Source organism: Ambystoma mexicanum, chromosome 2q, assembly GCF_040938575.1.
Source record: "Ambystoma mexicanum isolate Mex_15411 chromosome 2q, UKY_AmexF1_1, whole genome shotgun sequence".
NCBI classification, from domain to species: Eukaryota; Metazoa; Chordata; class Amphibia; order Caudata; family Ambystomatidae; genus Ambystoma; species Ambystoma mexicanum.
Window position 1 is genome coordinate 875,133,194 of NC_090924.1, and position 12,616 is coordinate 875,145,809.

Below are 12,616 nucleotides of genomic sequence, written 5' to 3' on the forward strand. Positions count from 1 at the left end.
TATATTGGCAAACAATTTCTCAAAAAACCAAAGGCAAGAAAACATTTTTCCTTAAAAAGGAGAATCAGAAATGCATTTAATATTTTAAACAGGGAAGACATTACATTTACCACATGTAACATAGTTTTTCTCTCAATACCCTTAGTTGTTTTCCATTTGCCGTTCCTCAGAAGCTGCACATCATTTTCAGCCTGCAAACCAGGGGTGTTGCTAGGTCTGGAAAAGACCCGGGGCTATGTTACTTTTGGGACTGTCGGGACTGGGGGCTAGCTAGCCTTTTGGTTGTAGTTCCTGAGATTCTATCCGAGGCTACAACCAAAAGACCAGGGGCTATAGCCCCCTTAGCCCCCCCTAGCAACGCCTCTGCTGCAAACTGTATCTTATTCTAGAGGATGGCTTGTAAAAAGCAATTGTGCATTCATAATATTACCACCTATATGTTCCCACGAAAAAACAGAACAAGTAAATATACAATGCATAGATTTGATCATGAAGTGGTATATTTCCATATCTCAGTCAATGGGTTACGAAACATTCATAAGACAAGTTAGCTCAAATTTCTGTGGTCCCTAGTGCTCGCCCAACTGCTGATTTAATTAAGTCTTGTACAGGAAAGAGCACCTATGTGTGCACTTAGAAACAGCCATAAAAATTGGCTTTTAAAGCAACAGCAAGAAAACAAAATTAAAAACAAAAGTTAAGCAGAATTGATGGGAAATAACTTCATTTTTAGTGCAGAGATTCAACAAATGGAGACTAATTCAGATATGTAATAATATTTTGTCAAAACAGACACAACTGGCTAATAAAAATAAGAATCAAGATGTAGTTTCAGTGCAATTTAGCCAAATTGGAATATAGCGCAAAGGTTGATGAAACAAAAGCCCAGTGCCTTCCTTTCCAGACTTAAATACATTCAGAAATTATAGGTAAGTGCAGCACAGTTCTTTTTAAGGTACTGTACCCTGATAAAAAATGATTACAAAACATCAAAAACATTGACTACCTTGTTACTAATGTATTCAAATGAGCTGGGCAAAGTAGCAAGAATATTTGTCAGCCAAAATCGCAAACAAATTTTATTTGTAAAAAGAAAATTGTAGTATTGAGATTTTAAGGAACTTCTAAAAGGGTGAACTTATAGAAAATGTAAGTTATACCAAAGTAGTTTTAATTTGCCCTTATGCAAACTGAATAACTATTAATTTCATAAAACGCCTTGGGAGGATGTCATGGGGAATCTTGGCATTCCTGTTTCTTGTGTTAAACGCCCCGTTCTAGTCTTGCGTTACATGTCATTAGTTTGTGTTAAATGATTTGCAAGACAAATAGGCTGCAACAATGAATTGGAAAATACAAAATTCATAGGAGGATTTCTAGGACTTTCGTCTGAAATTGCAACAACACTTTGGCTCTGTTGAAGTTAACAGCTCCGTTTATAAGCTATGGAGTCCGTGTCTGCCCATGGTAACTAATAGGAATGCTGTTTGTATGTGCAGTTTATTTTCAATAACATCTTCGTTAGTGCAAGTTTTTGATTTAAACTGGTATATGTATAGTTTAAACACTGGCAAAGTAACAGATTGCAGGGCCCATAGTAGGCCAATAGTTTGATAAGTGTTCATTTGATCATTGTGAACTATTAAAAACCTACTTCATGAACCACAACGTGTTTGAGATGGGCTTGAGATTCTCAGTATGGTTAACCATAAACCATGCAACAATACAATACCATATGTAAACAAAATGAACATCGAAAAAAACAAGCAGCAGTGCAAGAGTGATCTTTTACAAAGTTAAAATTAATTTTAAAAACCTACGGGAAAAAAAAACAACTAAATCAGCATTGGGTCTTATTTGCCCAAACCTTTACAGTATTCTATTGTGGCTTGAAATTATTTCATGGTGTGCCTCACCCTCTTTTGGCTTTATTTTGTACCTTTTGACTTAACGTCTCATACATCTCCCACTCCTCCCTTCTGTTCAGTACAACTTTTCCCTCTTTAACTTTTCAGCCAAAACAATACATTTGCATCTGGATTATGTCCATTGAGGTGGCTGTCGTAGCAATTGCCAAATTCAGACAGGCTAGGTTTTCTCGCCCATCCCAAACCTGGTCAAGCGAGTTGGAGGAACAAGTAGTAAAACATTGGTCAAGGCAGTTCTGAGGCTCGGAAAGGTTAGCAAAAGGAAAGTAAAATGCATCCAAAGGTTGTACAACTAAACACGTTCCTCCTACATCAGTGCTCTACGCACATTTAAAATTAAACAACAATTGGATGCAACATGAGCACATTTATATCTGGACTTTGAAATATGCAGACAGGGGTTGGCAGTTATTGCTCTTGCCATGTATCTGAAAAAGGTGTGCTATGCATTTGACGAGTTCCACTCACGTGCAATCCAATCTACAATACAAATTGGCTGGCAACATCACCACTGTTGCAGCTTCCAATAAGGTTATGCCAGACCACCAAGAAATGCCTATTAGGAGCAATGCATTCTAAAAATATATTTAAATAATTTAATTATTAAATAGTTCATCGATGGAAAGTGGCAGGGTTCCAATATAGGTTTATCATACTTGCAACCTAGTCGATATTGATCATTCAAGTACCAGTAGTATTAGGCCTGAAGACGCTAATAAATCGCATAGTGGAAGATAATTACTGCAAAACATAGCATATGCGACCACTCCAGAGCAATGAAGAACCACATGATTATTCCAGGTGCTGTCTATTCCGGCTCTTCAAGTACATGGTAGACCTGCCAGCAAGTGCTTTAATCTCGGCCATTCACCTTTCTAAACAGAAAAAAACATGCATTTGTGAAAAGGTAGGATCAGTTTGCATTCTCTGCAATTTAAGATTTCAGTTAATTAAAAAATCAATAAAAAAATGATCAAACGGTCACTGGGAATATATGCTGTAATTGCATCAAAAGCTTACATTTAGGTAAAAGTGCCTAGGCTTGAGCAAACATTTTTTGGGGAGAAAGGAGAAAAGGGAGAAATTGGCACTATTATCATTCTTGAAGAGTCCATTTAGGAGAAATGGTAAGAGACAAAAAGCTATGAATGCAGGAGGCTTTCTCGAAATGTTTTCAGCCCGTTAACGGGAAAGGTCATTCAACACACAGTACATGTACTACATTGACAGAAGCAGCCAATTCCCATTTAATAGTAACCTCTCAGGACCCCGTGCCTTTCTCTTTGGAAATGTATTTACATAATGAGAGAGATTTAATCACTTATTGAATTGTTTACATTCAGAGTGAGAGACTATGTTATTCATAAATGGTGATTTATTTACAAACTTAGCCAGCGAAATGTATTTGCAATATGCAGACTGGATGCAAACAAGAGCACCTGAGATCATGCTAAGTGACCTCAAATACATGTTTGCAGCGTCTCATGATTTATTATTATTATTATTATTAGGGTTTTTATTGACTGTGGACCCATCTTTGAGAAGCAACTGATCCCTTTACAAGTCATTGGGAAGTGCAGAGTGAAGGAAGCAGATCGCAAAGGATCAATACAAGGGAGCGGGGAGCAAACAATGGGGGATTGGGGAGGCTGGGCCATTTGGCACCAAGAGATCTACAAGTAACCAGGGGAGGAAGCAAAGGAGAGCAGATCAGCCAGTCTGACTGGAGGGGGAGAGTGGACGGTGTGTAGACCTACGTGTTAGGGAGAAGCCATTACTTGATGGCATAGACAGAGGCGACCTGTCTTCTGGTACCCTACTTCCTGCACTGGCAGAAGTCTGCAAGTCCTTTCTTTTTACTTCTGATTTATTGTGGCAGTGATGTTTGTATGATAGGTGTGTGTGTGTGTGGGGGGGGGGGGGGGTGACGTGTGGATGTGCACAATGCATTCATGTGCTGGTGGCAGGGGCTGCATCATGGGAGTTATTGATGGTGCCAATGCTAGCCCATAGTGTCTGTGCTCAATCAAAAAACAACATCAGAGTAAAACACTGCTCCCATGTTTAAAAAAAGGTTTAAACAAAGTACACAGTAAATAATTCAACATCCTCATTAATAGAATACAATATTTAATCAACATAGAGGAATGGCAACGTTTTTTAAATATGTACAAATATAACGACCGCATAAAAAGACTTCAAAAACAACTGCAAAAACGGAAAGACATTTAGCATATAGCATAGCACTCATTCTGTGTGTGAACCGAACAGCAATCCCTGTGTTAACAATCACCACAACTAAACAAACATAAGACACATAGTGAAAAGTAAAAAAATCCATGAGTCAGGATTTTCATATCTTGATAGAAAAGAAGTCTTAACAAATGCTCTCATTTATATAGATTTGGCGTAGCATTAGTCCACTGTTATCAATGAGTAAATAGCCACATAAAAGTTCCAATATGGCATTTTCCCCCTCCAACTTAATTTTGAGCCACGCAAGCAAATAATTTATGGCTCAGCCTTCCTCAGGTAGTATACAAGGCTTCTGATTGATGTGATGTATACAAGTGTGAATCTGCCCACTTGCATAGAGCTTTTGGTGGAGAAAAAGGTTCCACCTCTCTACATGTCATAATATGTTATTCATTTATCTTTTTTCGGTGCTTTGCCTACTCCAAGTTCCCAGAAGTCAGGGGACAGCATTCTGGAAATGTCTAGGGACAACCTGAAATGTCTTCCTACGTTTAACTCTCGATTTATCTGTGTGGTTACATGGTGCTCTCCCTCGCAGTTTCAACACTCAACTGTGTTATAATGTTTGTGAATCATCATCCAATATGCTATATTGAGAATTTTGGAATAGATTGTGGCTGCAGCTTCATCAACGTGATTTACAGTGGCCTGATTTACAGTGGCCTTACAAGCCTAGATTGTGTTCACAGCTACAGTCAAGTTATTTACAGTGACCGTAATCGCATAGATTTTGGACTGAGGAAAGTCAGAATTAGGAGACTGACCAAGGTGGCATTTTGGTTAACATGTCACTTCATTCAAACAACCAATCTTGCCCTATTGGACTTGGAACTATCCTGGAAAAACTAAAGACGTCTAAAGGGTACGCGTCAGTATGTCCTCCAACATAACCTCGGTCTGTCGCCCAGAAACCTAATCTATCCTGATTCCAGTCCATACCACCAAAAAAGAAGCTAACAAAGTTAGGGCATCTTGCATAGTGCTTGGAGGGTGGTTGGTTTCTGAGGCACTAACATGTCTCTTTCTCAAGAATGGGGCAGGGTCATATCCCCGTTGCTCAGTTCAAGTAACCAGGCACTAGAAAATGTCTTTCACTGCTCCCTCCTTTAGCTGTGAATTTGCTTTAAGTTAGTGGGCCTCATTACGAGTAGTATGGTGCAGGAAAAATGCTAGTAATGCAGTGGTAACTCCGTTACCTGTGCATTACCGTACCACCATACTCAGTTTTGGTGGTAAGGTGAGTGTTTTTCTCCAGCAAAATGCTGGAAGTAAATCCTTCACATTAGTGCCAATCAAAGGCAAAACGGTGGAATTCCCGTAAGAATGTAGTCTTCAAGGGGTTGAGCTTCATGCAATCACTGGATATCCACAACTGGATCAATGAGAGACCGACCTTGAGCCTGTGGATGTCTTTGTCACAAACCAAGAACTTACATAATGAAGCAAGCCGACTTTCAGTTTCTGTAGTGATAGTCCCATCTTTATTTACATTTTTATTATTAATTTGTTACAGTCAACAAAGAAAATATGACTTTTGACATATATACTAAAAAGAGAAAGCATAAAACAATGATACACATTAAAATATAAATCCTCCACACTCTTAACCAATCCTCGAGTCACATATCTATATTACAATACTACAGAGTAATGAAACCTAAATAATTCAGTAATTGCAATACTTCAATGGTTAAGAATGTTTCATGACGAGGATTATTTCCCAAAAATCCTTTGTATTCAGCCAACCTGTCTTAGCAACATAACGATCCAAATGTAACACCCTCACATCTTGAACCCCTGGGCATGTAATCAAAATGTGACGTAGCATCAGACATTCCCTTTCTTCACATAGGGAACATTCTTCCTCAAGTTTGTGCTCTTTGTCTCGTGCCGTCAACATTTCTCGTGTTGGTATTAGGTTTAAATGAAATCTCATGAATTCAGCTCGCAATTTGTAATTTGGAAATTGTTTCCAATATGATGGGAGAGTACCTATGGGTTTATCCAAAAAGGAGAATCAATTATCGAGTTTATAACTTCCCATACTGTCTATTGTCATAGCCCAGTCGGTTCTCCGTATAGCCAGTTTAACTCCCTCTGGATTTGCGTCCAGCTCCTCTACTGTTCTAGCACAGGGCCCTCTTCTCATCAGTTAAGTCTCTCTCTTCTGCAGCGAAACGGACTCCTAATGTCATACCCACACAGGAGCTGTGCAATGCCTTATTGCAATATTTTATTATGAAGATCAAAATTATTCTGCAGAACATCTCTACGGCTGTAACTACGGCTCCTCACAGTGAGATAAACTTCACTCACTCTGTGGCTCCTACCAGCCTAACGAGCTGGTCAATCTTTACCAGGTTCTCTGAAGAAACAGTATTGCCTGCCATTCAAAAAAATCAAATCCTGCTCCCCCTCTGATGCCATCCCTCTGACTGTCACGAAGAAGATCTCCCCGGACCTCCTCACAGAGATCACAGTGGCTATTAATGACTCATGTCAGTCAGGGTTGGTCCCGCAGGAATTCAAGGCAGCCAGAGTGATCCCCCTTTTAAAGAAGCCAGCTTTGGACCCTGTTGTTCTGTCCAATTTCCACCCTATCTCGTTTCTTCCTTTTCTTTCGAAGCTTCTGGAGTCACTGGTGTCACTCTTGCTCTCTAAGTTTCTCGAATCTTTGCATCTTCTGGATCCAGCTCAGTCTGGTTTTAGACCTGGTAGAGTCACTGAGAGCGTACTGGTCGCTGTCCAGGATGACGTGGCCAGGCTGGCGGATGCAGGTGGAGTAGGTGCCGCTCATTCAGCCTCAGATGTTACTCGTATGCCGACGACACTCAGATTCTGATACGATGAGATCATGTTCAGTCTGAGGTGTCGTGTCTGCGGGAATGTCTGACGGCCGTGGGGGAGTGGATGAACTGCAACTGGCTTAAATTGAACGGAGACAAAACTGAGGTGATGGTGGTGGTTTGTCCCCCTGATCCTACACTCTGGGTGTCATCCTTCTGGCCCTCATGCTTGGGTCCTCTCCCCGTGCCGGTGGGTAAGGTGAAAAATCTGGGTGTAGTCCTGTCTGCGCCGTGATCCATGGACAAGCAAGTTACCGCTGTGTGCCAATCTGGCCATTTTCAGCTTAAAGTACTAAAGAAAGTGCTTCCCATGATCCCCGCTCCCCTGCGTCCTCCAGTGGTGGCAGCCATGGTGATATCCCGGCTGGATTACTGCAACTCTCTTTATTTGGCACAGCCGAAGGATTTGATCCAACGGTTGCAACGACTGCAAAATCTAGCTGCGCACGTGGCAACAGGAACGCCCTATGGAGCTCACATATCTCCGGTGCTTCGAGCCTTGCATTCGCTCCCGGTGACCCAACGTGTCGACTTGAACGAACTGTGCATTGTTCACCGTGCACGCCATGATCAAGGTGCCGAATATCTTCAGGCCATGTTCTCCCGTTACCATCCCAGCCGTAGGCTGCGTTCCGCCTCGGCTGACTGGTTGGTGATTCCTACCTACCAACGGGCAAGGGTTGGAGGACAAGCTTTTTCCATAGCAGCTGCGGTGTGGTGGAACTAACTCCCACCGGCCATTAAGAAAATATCGAACTATTTGGCCTTTAGAAAGGCTGTTAAAACATATTTTAGGCTGAGGCCCTGCTCTGGTCCTGGCTGCAGATCCTTCCCCTTCAGCGCCAAGATACCTCAGGGTGATCGTGTGCTTTAGAAGTTGGCTTAACATAATATAACTTAACAGTTGCTCAAAATTGCTGCCACCTGGAGCATGGCTTGGTGCCATGACAGTTGGTCTGGCTCTGCGAGAGCTCCCGGCTGAGGCCACGCGTCTAGCCAAAATGCCCCAGTGAAAGTGCAGTAAGAGTCTACTGCGACGGCGACTCAAGAAGCTATAAGGCTACCGCACCATACTATCAGCTCTTGTCTGCCCTAGAGCACCGGAACCCTGGTTGTGAGGTAGGTCCCGGTCAGAGCAGGCTGAAGCACACGATGAGCCCACAAGTTTGCGGCCGGCGCGGTGACGGCCGGCGGGGATGATCGCCTAATGAGTTGCTGAGGGCAAAAGGTGGAAAACGCCAACCCTTAACTGCAGGGAGCTCCTCAGCTGTGGAGTCCTCGCACCTCTGCCACAGTCTACAGCATCGGACCTTGGCCCCCAGGCCCTCGAGGACTCCGGCAGTGGTCATGGAGACCGAACCGTCTCCCCACCCCCCCAAAGAGACTGCACCCCAGCAGCAGACTCCTACAAAGCGCAGGACCGATGGGCCGGCTGATCTGAACACACAGGGCACTTCGCTTCAAGCGGAGCTGAAGCGCCGTGGGCCCCGCCGATGGCCCAGGAGCTCAGCTCCCCAGATTTCTCGCTGGCTACCGGGGGGGACTCTGAGGCCCGACAACCACCTCCGCGGTCCCTGGATCCGTCCCCTGGCAGCAGCAGACCCAGCGCGGGGAGTGGGGCGGGAGGGGCTACTCCTGCAAAGCCCTCCTCGTCCTCACCACGCTCATTGCAACCCTGTGCCTGGCAGCCGGGCCTCGCCTCAGCTACAAGTGAAGCAGAGGTGCAGTGGGTCCCTCCGACGACTCGGGGAGGCCAGAACACTGCATCGGCAGGTCCCGGATCCCTCACCTGGCACCAGCAGACCCAGCGCAGAGAGTGGGGTGGGAGGGTCTACTCCTGCAAAGCCCTCCTCGTCCTCCCTCTGCTCCTCATATCTTCAAGCTCGGCAGCCGCAGCCCCGCGTCAGCCTCAAGCGGACCAGAAGCGCTGTGGGCCCCTCCGACAGCTCAGGAACTCGGCTCCCTTCGTTGCCCGCCCACCCGCTGCCCGCGGGGATCTGAGGGAGGCCCGACAACTACACCTGCGGATCCCAGATCCGTCCCTTGGCACCAACAGACCTTTCGCAGAGAGCGGGGCGGGAGAGGCCACCCCTGTAAAGCCCTTCTCGCCCACACTACGCTGTGTGCGCAACTACAAACTCAGCAGCCGCAGCCTCGCCTCAACGGGGACCAAGAAGAGGTGCAGGCGACCGGACCCCCGGCTGAAGTTCTGGAGGAGGGGGAGGGCGCCCAAGCCCTAACACTCACTGGGACCCAGAGCTTCTACAGATGGTAGGGCGGCACCTGCCGCACCACAGCGCACATGCCACCAGGCACGAGAGGCCAAACCAATTCAGCCCACTTGAGCCCTGCACCCCGAATAGTTTACAAAAGGGCACACCTGGACTGGCAGCATTCGGGGGCACACACCCACCCCCGCCATAAGGGACAAACCGGAAGGGCCAGAGGACCTAAGGCTCCCGTAAAGAGAGCACCCGCCACCTCAGTCCAGCTAGCCGGAGGCTTAGCAAGCAAAGCAACATTATTAGCCCAGGGACACGGGGGCTCTCCTCAACTTAACCAGTGGCGCATTACTATTGGCCCCCCCCCCCCCCCCCCGAGGAGGAAACCTGGTGACTACACTCAGCATAGGCTAACCACAGGGGTTCTCCTAAGCACAGTTCCTCCCCAACTACCTCTTAGAGGACAGAAGCAGTGACAGCCACAACACCAGATTGGACCACCTCGGGAAGGGGTCCAAGAGCCGGAACCACCAACAACTGGCCGACCGCGCCACTGCCCTAGAGCGGTCAACTGCCCCCAAGGGGACACGGAAACCCAGTGCCCTCAACAAAATATTCCTGACGGTGCCGAGGGGCCTGCGACCAGGGAGGGTGTCGAGCCCTACAACACTTGAGTTAAGAGCAGAACTCAGGCAGATCGGGGCCTTCCCCCTGTGGCCTCGAAGCGCATATAACAATGTCCAGAAATCTCAAGCTGACCAAGCAGGCAGACATTGCCAACCTGCTCTCGACATCCATGGCTGAGAAACCGAAGAAAGGAGAGCATAATGAAAACGCTAGTGTAGGGGACAATCAGAAGCCAGCCCGAACAGGTGGCCCAGCCAATTACAAAAAGTGACCTCCAGGACCTCCTCTCTGCTATCACCAAGGAGTACCAAAAGGGAACTGAGGAACTAAAAAGCAAAATCTCATCGCCGGACAAGAAAGTGGGGGAAATCGAAACTAGAACCAAGGAAATGGAAAATTCTTTACGAACAAAACTTTGAAATCAGGGATGGGGTGGACAGGCTTACTGCACTGGAGGCCAGGTGCGACACCCCCGAGAACAAGCAGGAAGACACAAAAAATAGATTCAGGTGCAACAACATCCGCCTGATGGGAATTCCTACAGCTGTTCCTAACAAAGAACTTGGGGCCTACGTCATTGACTTGTTCCGCTTCATCTTAACACTCCCAGACAAAGCCCCGTTAGAACTTGAGAGAGTGCACAGGGCAAGAGCAAAGCGAAATACAGCCTCTCCCCTGGATGTCCTCACAAGGGTACATTTCTACTGAATCAAAGAGATTATGCAAGAAGCCAGGAGCTCGGCCCGTATACACTTCCAAGATGCCGCAATATCCCTGTATCAAGACCTGGCAGCAGCCACTCTAGCGAAGAGGAAGGCCCTGAAACCAGTGACTGAATGGCTCTGCGAAAGGAAGGTCATTTATCGGTGGAGCTTCCCCACTGCTCTCCCGTTTATGTGGGAAGGTAAACCTCGGCTCATCCCCGCCCCCTAGAGAGGCGGAAGGCTTCATGAATCCGGAAGGCGAGAGAGACGATCCCGATAAATCCACACACGATGGGGAAGGGGCACGATGGGAATCCCTAAAGTCCTGGACCCGCATAGAGGGCCATCGCAGACTACGCTGCACACCGGCCAAGAACAAGAAGACCAACAAGCACTAGGAAGGGAGTCCTCCCCTTGCTCGCTCTAAGGCCCAAAGAGGCTTCTAACTCCTGCCACTCCTAAACACCTACCTGGGTAGAGGCGCGCCGCGTGTGATTTGCTCCCGGCCGAGGTCGGAGACCCACCGGCCCCGAACCCTCCAACCATATCAAAAGCACATCAGAACGCAGGACCTGGGGGGCTGGGAGGGGGCCCGAGCTCCCGCAAGAACCCTTACAGCTTTACGTTTCAAGAAACAGTTGCCGCAAAACTTTCTCGTTTCACTGGCTGAACAAGAGGCACAGTTTCCTCCAATTATGCTAGCGCTTTGGCCTGGCTGGCAGCCCCTTTGGTCGAAGGCTGGTCCGGAAAACCTGGGGGGTGGGGAGGTATAACGAAAGGAGAGCATGCAAGGAGAGGCCAAACTGTTCCAGGGGAGACATCAGATCAAACAAACACTGGCTCGCTAGATGGGTTCCCAGGATAAAGTACTCACCATAACAACCTGGAATGTGCAAGGCCTAAACGCCCCAAGGAAGCGGAAATCAGTGGAGCACAGACTCACCCAACTAGCGGCAGACATCGTCTGCCTTCAAGAAACACACCTCGTAGCAGCCGATAAAAAGCGGATCCGTTTCCAACGTTACATGAAGTACTACTTCGCCTCAGCAGGCCAGAAAAAAAGAGGGGTTGCCATCCTGCTAGGCCATGACTTACCACTAACACAAATTACTATCAAAAGAGATCCAGAGGGCAGATATCTGCTACTAAAAGACCTCCTGGTCGAACTTCCCATCACCCTAATGGCAATCTACAGCCCAAACAAGGAACAAGGCCACTTCCTCCGCAATCTTCTTCCAGTCATTGCTGCATTCGCCAAAGGTCACCTACTTATTGGGAGAGACTTCAACCTCCCCCCGGACCCAAGCTCTTATAAAACTCTCCCCCAGTCGAGGGAAGACTTCAAAGCCCTAGCCATGTGAAAGTTCCTCAGGGAAACGGAAACCATTGACATATGGAGACTGCTCAACCGCGGAGAGAAGGACTTTACATTATTCTTGCATGTCCACAAATGATACTCGACGATCGACCTGCTGCTGGCCACGAGCACACTTGCCCCCTGCGTGGAGGACATCCAAATTGGGCACATCGCCATCTCAGACCATGCCCCAGTCACCATGAGCGTACGAATGCAGGGTTTCCCGAAGTTCCTCCAAAGAGTGGAAAATACGAGACCAGATTCTGTTGAACATTGTCACCAGCTCAGAACTATGCAAATCGCTTGAAAACTACTTTAAGGAGAACATGACCCAAGATTCAGCAATGGCAGACATCTGGGACGCAATGAAGCGGGTCATTCGGGGGGTGGCGATGGACGCATCGGCCAGGGTAAAATGGCAAAACCAATTGCAGAAATCCAGGCTAGAGGGGAGAGTGGTAGAAGCAGAAGGCAATCTCAAAACGTGCCACACCAAAACAGCAAGTCGCGAACTCAAGAGAGCGTAAGCGGAGCTGTAGATGCACCTGGCGGACTGGGCAGCCAGAGCCCTAACCTACACTAAGCAGTATTATTACCTTAATAGTAATAAAGCAAACCGCCTCCTGGTGCAGAAACTGAAGAAGTTACAGACAAGGAACAACATCCAGTGCTTGGC

At 46.8% G+C, this 12,616-nt stretch overlaps 1 protein-coding gene across 6 annotated transcripts in view; it reads right to left on the minus strand.

Moving 5' to 3' along the window:
* Positions 1-44: 44 nt before the first annotated feature.
* Positions 45-12,616, minus strand: part of ACBD5 (acyl-CoA binding domain containing 5) — an 803,722-nt gene continuing 791,150 nt past the window's right edge. For all 6 annotated transcript variants that reach the window (XM_069648118.1, XM_069648119.1, XM_069648117.1 and 3 more), the window contains one exon: positions 45-2,803. In XM_069648118.1, the coding sequence (XP_069504219.1) occupies positions 2,782-2,803 (22 nt within the window). In that variant the 3' untranslated portion in view covers positions 45-2,781. The remainder of the gene's footprint in view (positions 2,804-12,616) is intronic.